This window comes from Camelina sativa, chromosome 11 (assembly GCF_030686135.1).
Source record: "Camelina sativa cultivar CO46 ecotype springtype chromosome 11, ASM3068613v1".
NCBI classification, from domain to species: Eukaryota; Viridiplantae; Streptophyta; class Magnoliopsida; order Brassicales; family Brassicaceae; genus Camelina; species Camelina sativa.
Window position 1 is genome coordinate 16,598,347 of NC_141890.1, and position 7,873 is coordinate 16,606,219.

The 7,873-nt window shown below is 35.6% G+C and overlaps 1 protein-coding gene across 1 annotated transcript; it reads right to left on the minus strand.

Annotated features, from left to right (window-relative positions):
- Positions 1-1,136: 1,136 nt before the first annotated feature.
- LOC104773247 (protein PAT1 homolog 2) lies at positions 1,137-5,550 on the minus strand. The gene is made up of 5 exons (XM_010497830.2): positions 5,001-5,550; positions 4,484-4,629; positions 4,325-4,381; positions 4,076-4,151; positions 1,137-3,792 (listed from the first exon to the last, which is right to left on the minus strand). The coding sequence occupies exons 1-5, from the start codon at positions 5,053-5,055 to the stop codon at positions 1,736-1,738; spliced, it is 2,391 nt and encodes a 796-aa protein (XP_010496132.1). The 5' UTR covers positions 5,056-5,550; the 3' UTR covers positions 1,137-1,735.
- Between the last annotated feature and the right edge of the window lie 2,323 nt (positions 5,551-7,873).

A 7,873-nucleotide genomic window follows, 5' to 3' on the forward strand; every position in this document is an offset into this window, starting at 1 on the left:
AAATATAGCTATTTTACTTAGTTTATTTATTTTTCATATAAATTTAATCTTTTTAAATGTCTACCGGTTCTGGTCTATTTTTTTTAATATGTTTTAAGTCAAAGGTTTGTGCATAAATTTTGATGACAAATTGGTTTTATTGTTTGTGGACATACTTAATTACACTTAGATACTAAGTTTTATAGCTTGTATAGCAACTTGTCCATAGACCCAACAAATTGAAACTTGTCCATCTCAATGAATTTGATAAATTATCTATATGCTCAACTTGTCTAGAGAACATAATTTGTCTATAGTCTCAACAAATCAGAACTTGTCTACCCATAAAAAATCAAACATGATTTTTCTTTTGTTATGTCAAGTAACACAAGAGTATTTTCAACATTTGTAATATCACTTGCGGTACAATGGAAAAGGAGGTTATGATTATGGTAGAATTGAAAAATTTTATATTAAATGTGGTAGATTAGACTAAATTCCCAATTTTGATCACCACAAAATTTGCATAGTACGTTAACTTTAATTTGGAGATCCCTAAGACCCTAACATTAGTCTACTCTTTCGACCAATGAGGACTCAAAACATGCTTCACGTGTCAATGGTAGACTAGGTAAAAATAAAAGTATTCGTCGTCGCCGTCAGAAAAAAGAAGTCGGTTAGGTTAGGTAAAAAGTACAATGTAGACACTTCGTTACGGCATAAGTACATGTAAGAAAAAAAACATCAAGTAAAAAACAAAATTCAGAAAACAAAAGTAAAAATTCAGACAAAGATGAAGACCTCATCATATCTCGGTTCGGGTCATGTCTTTTTCTTGTATGAAAAGAAGATAAAAAGCAAAAGGAGAGACAGCTAAAGTGCACGTGGCATGTGAGCAGTTCCAAGCTTGAAAAAGACATGCTTCACGTGTCTTAATTCCTACCATTTTCCAAAATTACATTGGCTCCACTGCCCATAACTACCACTCCAGTTTTTCGTTGGTTTAGTTTAGAAGCCGTCTTACTTCGAATAATTAACTAATCCCAACCGGATTCATAGTTATGTTTCAAATTCCTTAAAATGTTATTTTTTATATAAAAAATATTGACATTACCAGCTTGAGAGCGACTCAAAGGAGCTTATATACTTAACTCTAGTAGTACCAATAAGCTTTGCATAAAAGCATAACAACATTTCAAGTTTTCAACTTCTTACAAAATAACAGAAGTATACATTCGAGACATATGATCCAATAGAAACAACGTTTTAAAAACTTTGCGTTCCTTATTATTACAATGCCCATATTGAAAACAGACCCACAAGAAGCTAAGACAACAAAAGACCTCTTAGCTACGCCACCACAATTCACCATCACATCACCATTAAAGCAGCACCATCAGCATCATCGTACACCATTCACCATCAGTCTATACAGGGGTCACAAACACTAGTCTCCTTCCAAACTCCTAAAACCCTAAATGAGTCCTACCAGATAAGGAGTTTTCCATCACAGAGCAACAAAAATACAGCTCCCCCGGAGAGAATTCAGTTCCGGTTTTACCAACTCCCACTCCCACTTTCATTTTTTTCCTTTCCCCAGCTTTCAACCACCTAAGGAGGAACTTAAAGAAGAAGTTTAAAGACAACTAAAACGCACCAATCTAAACGAACAACACATTTTATCACCTGAACCCTTCTACACCAGCAGCCACTCACACCACCGCCCATGATTGTTTTCTATATGGTTATTAGAACTTCAACCCCTCACAAATTCAGACTTGACCTGACCACCACTTGCGCGGGTTGTTGTTGTTGACTCGTTAACTGGCGATGCTCTACGACCAAAGTTTAGTAAGAAATTCCTCTGGTCTTCATTAGTATGACGTAGACTCGCACGTAAAAGCTCAGCAGGCATCTCCCTCTTTATAGCTAGCTCCAACACATCAGCTGCATTATCATGGTTCTGACCATGGATCGTCTCATACTTGCTCCTGCAATATTTAGTAAGGAGAGAGAAAAATTCATCAAACGAAGCTCTCCAGAGTCCATCATTCGAGTTGTTGTTGACACGTGGAACCGCCGCCACTACTACTACTACTTCAGCAGCTCTCTCAAGAAGAGATACCAATACAACTGATGCTCCATCACCGGCAGGACTTCCTATTGGACGGAGAGGTGGCTGTTCTGAAGAACAAACAACAGCTGCAAGACAAGCACTCAGTGCTCGGAGGTCCATCGCTTGAACACAAACCGTAACTGCTTTAGCAAGATTAGCAATTGTCTCTGCTGCAAGGCTATCTGACGGTAAACCACCGAAGAGAAACCTGAGGTGGCGGAATACAGCCATACAGACAACCCGAGCAATCTCAGTACCAGGGACAAGAAGCTGTAGATACTTTGTGAGCAGTTTCCGACCTTTGGGAAGTGTCGCTATGCGTAGAAAGACAATATCATCCTTGGCGGTCAATCCTGTTTTCTGTCCTGTTTTGCTGAAGGGATCAACAAGTTGTAGTGAAGTTGCTAATCCTTCAAGCAAGATCTGTCGTTTTCTCTTGAGCTGAGCTCCTCCATCTTGTGGCCTGTTGAATTGGAGAGTCCTATCAATGTCAACTATATCGATAAGAACTCCAAAAGCATCTTCAATGGTGACCCTAGCTGCAACAAGAGGTTCATCTTCCAGATGCTTTTCAGATCCCTTATGACCAGTCCTTCCATCACCAGAGTTAGGTGGAGAGTCAACCTCGAGTAAGGCTCGTGGTCTGGAAATAAAAGGAAGTGTAATCTTTCCAAGAGCATCCACATGAACTTGTGGTTGCTGATCTGAACTACTATTACGGGACCTGGATTGGTGATCCTTCAAATGAGAAGGATACAACTGAGGAGGCTTTGTTCTTGATCCAGCTGACTTTTTGGCAAGCCGAGCTTGATGGTAATAGTCATTGACATAAGGGTCACTACTGTGTGAATTGGAATGCTGCATCTTGAGAATACTCTCTATCTCTTCTGAAGTCATGTACTTTGATCTAAACTGCAACCCACTTTCACTTTTCTGGCTGGCCAAATCCGAGTTCTGTTGGGAGATGCCTCGGTTCTTTCGACTTCTATGAGATGACTTATGTTTGTGTTCCCTTACTTCACCAACCCCAAAAGGAGCTTTTTGTGATGGAGAAGGATAGGAACTATACAGTTGTGATTGCAATGCAGCAAGATGAGCTAGAGATTGTCTCTGCTGAAGGGATATTAACTGTTGAGAAGTGAAACCATTCCGAGGAGGCAACTGTTGCAAATGCTGCTGTTGTACTAGACTGTGTAACAACCCCGAATGGTCACCATGCAGAAGGCCAGGGTCAGTCACCCAGTGAGGAGGTTGCACCATGTTACCAAGAGTAGGACCACATGAGGCATATCTAGCCAAATTACTACTACCATAATGAGGCGGTCCATGTGACAATCCTGAAAGATGGTAAGTCGAGTTTGACAGAGGAGATGCATTTGGAGCAGAAAAATTCGACTGACTACCACCAGGAAGAGAAGGAGCACGATGAATATGGCTCGGTGAAGACTGTTGTGATCTTTTGCCAGGCGAAGGAAAAGATGTAAACGCCGATTCTGGTACAATAATCGGTTCGCTACTGTAATGTTGTAGCTGTGTTTGCTTCTGTGGATATGAAGATGTCCTGTACAGAGAATTTGAATTGGCAGATGATTGTAGCTGTGAAGGCCAACTAGCTTCCTGAGCTTGTTCTTCAAGCGTGTGCTGGTCCAACCAGCTTGTGAACTCATTATCCTGTGTCCAATCTGTAGCAGTGGAACCTGGAGATAAAAGTACTGTTAGAAAAAAACTTGTAAGTAGAGAACCAAAATCATTATCTGAACTACCACAGCTCATCTCTCAAAACCAAACCATCACCTCCATAAAGGGGAGATAAGATCATCAAATTTTTGAACCCATAGTGTATATATCTAAAAGTACAAGCTCACAGTTTTTACCCTCAGTTGCATAGCTCAAGAAGAAGAAAAAGTCATATAGAAGAACAAGAAAATAAAAGCAAGCTACAGAAAACTCTTGAAAGTAAACAGTAAAAACCAAACTCACTTTCCCTTGAAAAGGACCCTGATCCTCTGTCACCAATTACTCCAAGGTGTTTGGGCCCAGTAACATTTCTGTTCAGCTACACAAGATAAGACCAAAAAAATAAGATAAGTGAAGTAGAGAACAAGTAAGAATAAGAAGCTGAGAAAGACAGATTGATTTATCTCAAGAGAGACTATGAAAAAATGGAGGATAATAATAGTATCAAAAGTAACTGCATTTCTCAGCGAATAATACTAAAAATATGCTAACCTTTGCAAAAGTTGTGGCAAGATCATCCATATCAGACAAAGATCCTAAACCAGCACCCTGAAACCACAAGTGAAATGCATGTTTTAATCATCCATTTGACTCGTATAAAACCATCCAAGAACACAGTCCAATTGAAAAAAAAAAAAAAGATACCATTACCTCTCTTTTATCAAACAAGTGATACTCTTCATCATCGACATGTCCACGAACAGAAGCATCTTCATCAAGACCACCCAATTCAACTTCTTCAAGACTTTGACCAAAGAACTCATATTGAGATGCGTCAAAAAGAGCACTTTTATTATCTGCACAAGAAAAAAAAAGAACAACCGTTTTCATCACACACATGTCACAAGGAAAAAATTAGTTGAACCAGAATTGAAAGTAGAACTAAAGCTCTCAGTGTAAACAAATCTCAGTTTCATTTCATGCTTTGGAACGACACTTCAAAAAAAGCAAAACTAGTAAATCTTCTAGGTTCCAGATCAACTTGAAAACTCATCTCCTCTGTTACATCAAACATATATATATATATATATATAAAGTTTCTTTAAAAGTTATTCCAAATCAGAAGCAAATCAAATCATTCACATCTCGGATCAAAGAAAGAAACTTTACTCGATTTGAAACAGAGAGAGAGAGAGAGAGAGAGCTTAAAAGAAAGAGAGAAGTAAACCTGAAGAAGTCTTCCGAGCGAAGTTATAGAAATCTTTAGAATCAGATCTCTCCATGATCAATACTAAGACAGCTAAAACACACACAAAAGAAACAGAGAAAACACAAACGAATCTCCAAAAGGGTTTTCTTGCTACTACTACTCCTTGTCAAAGAAGAACTAAAAAGAAAGGTAAGTAAAAAGATTTAGCTCCAGATTCTCCGGGGAATTAGAGGAAACCTCTCTTCTCCTCTCCCCTAAAAGAAGAGATTAAAGATTAGAGAAGAGAGAGAGAGAGAGAGCCTTTTTATTATTATCTCTGCTCTCTTTTCCCTGCGCTGTGCGTAACATTGACACATCAAATGACCTTCCTTGCCCGAACAAATCCTCTCCTCTACTCTTTTCTCCTTTTATTTTATTTTATTTTTATGGCTATCTCTGTCTGAATAAGCATTTTGCTTTATTTTCTCTTTTCTTTCTACTTTTTTTTTTAAAAAATTGAGTGGGTTAAGTTTAATCATATAAATTATTCGCAAGGAAAATAAAATTAAAATTATTTTCATTTGTCGTCAAGGAAAAAAAAATTCTCTTCTGTTGACAAAAATATAAAGTAAATATTCTACTTTCTCTGATTTTCTTTCTTAACTTTCTATTAGTTAATAATTAGCATTATATGTTTATTAAAATTAGTGATTATTAAAGATTTTTTTTTTTGTATTCTTGTCTGGTCTTATCTTTTTGTTGGTACGAAAGAGCAGTTTAGATCCACGGCATATGTTCCAGATGTCTTGCTAAACTCAGTACGAATTTATTGAGATGTTAATTTATATATAAGATCTTAGTTACGACGGTTACAAAATAAAGAATATCTATATATAAACATTGATTTTTATCAACATAAACATATAAATTTGAACTAACAATTACCTAAACATTATAGCCTTACTTCAAACTCTTTTATTATCAATCAACAACAAATGATGGGTCATGTATATTTTATTCTATAATTTTTTCTAACATTATTCTCTGCTAAGAATCGAACTTCACACAGCATATAGAGACATCTGATTTTTTTTTTTTTTTTTTACAATACACGGTAACTACACTAAGTTCATAATATAAAAGTTTAGATTTAATATATGAAACACGAAAAACAACTATATATGTAATAACATGCAAGAAGTTTACAACAAAAAATCGATTTTCTATACTCAAACAAAGAATTGGGTTCAACCACACTAGAAAATGAGTTAGCTTATGGTTTGGTTCTTGAACTTAGAAATCTCTTGATTATAGTAACATTTAATTATTCTTTTTTTTTCTAAAAATAAATAAATAAAAACATGACATATTTACTGTTAAGAGATTTTTTTGTTCGAATAAGTTTTACATTTATTAAAATAAATAACAAAAAAAGAATAAATTTGCAACGAAATTGTTTTCACTAGCATATGTATTTTGGGAACCAAACACTAAACATTTGATGAGCTTAATATAAACTAGTGGGCTAACCACTAGACTTAACGAGAAATTTCATAACTGATTTGTTTATTTGTGTAACTGTTTTGGATGGATAACTATGAAACAAACCATAAAAATTGGTTGATATGGCTATATAGATACCACATCCACTTACTACAGTATGATACTAATCAAAATGATCCTTTTATATGATTCGAACAAATTTTCTCCTTTTCAACTTTACATATGCTTTTACTTGTTTAAAACTCAACCAAATAAGTTAGTTATGAATATTAATTGCATAGAGATTAACAAAAAAATTAAATGCATATCGACGATATTTTTTAAAAATAAAATATAACTGGGAGAGAGAAGTTCTATGGTCCATGTGAATGGATTTCATTCGGTCGGTTCAGTTTGATCTTATTTTGTCATTTGTATTTATTATACACAATTCTAACGCCCTCTATACTATATAAAATATATATGACACCTACACTTACTTGCGCAGACTTGATGTAACCGGCCAAGCAAAGTTTTTAAAATTGATATGTAATCAATCTACGGATTTGTAAATATTGATGATGTTCACACTCCATAATCATAGGGGCTTACAAAGTCAAGCATACCATTTTTTAAAATATTATAAAGCTGTATATGACACATTTTAAGCACAATTAGAAAGCACACAAAAGTTATCAACTTGCTGCTAGAAGAGTTTTCGAGCAATTGCAAGGCAAATCTAGTGCTATACAAAAAGTAGTCACACGTTTAAATGTCTCGGAGTATCAATAGTTTTGTTTTTTTTGGTCATCTTGAATTTTATTAGAACTTGTTTTGGATCCAAAGGTATATTACATATGTCTAAAAGAGGGACGTTTAAGCCGACGGACAACTAGAAATCTCCGGAGTCAACTGCCAAAGTAAAATGAAATCCCGGAAACTAAACGCTATCTAAGGAAAACCATAAACTGAACTAGGAATACAAACAGATGATATCAAACCCAAATCGAAAGATGACAACTTCTTAAACAAAAACAGAGATAACAAGACAGAACCTTAAAAATGGAAGAACCAAATTTAGTTTTGTTTCTAAATTTGACATTAAAATTAGTAATTTTGATTAAAAAAAAAAGGAGATAGAGAACCTTAAAATGGTTATATGCAAAAAAAAAAAAGAAAGAAAAATGAGTTTTACATTTCACCCGAGCCGGGTATCATCAACAATATAAAGCCCAAATTAGAAATGGGTTTGACCTAACGGCCCAATAAGAGGTGCTAGGGTTTTTTCTCAGTCCTCTCCACAAAGAGTTTCTGGGATCACTATTAAAGCCGCATTTCTCATAGAATCCGCCACTTAGGGTTCATAGCAGCCAGAGAGAGAGAGAGACGAAACCAGAGAAGGAGAAAGATCTAAGCATCGAAGCTCAACA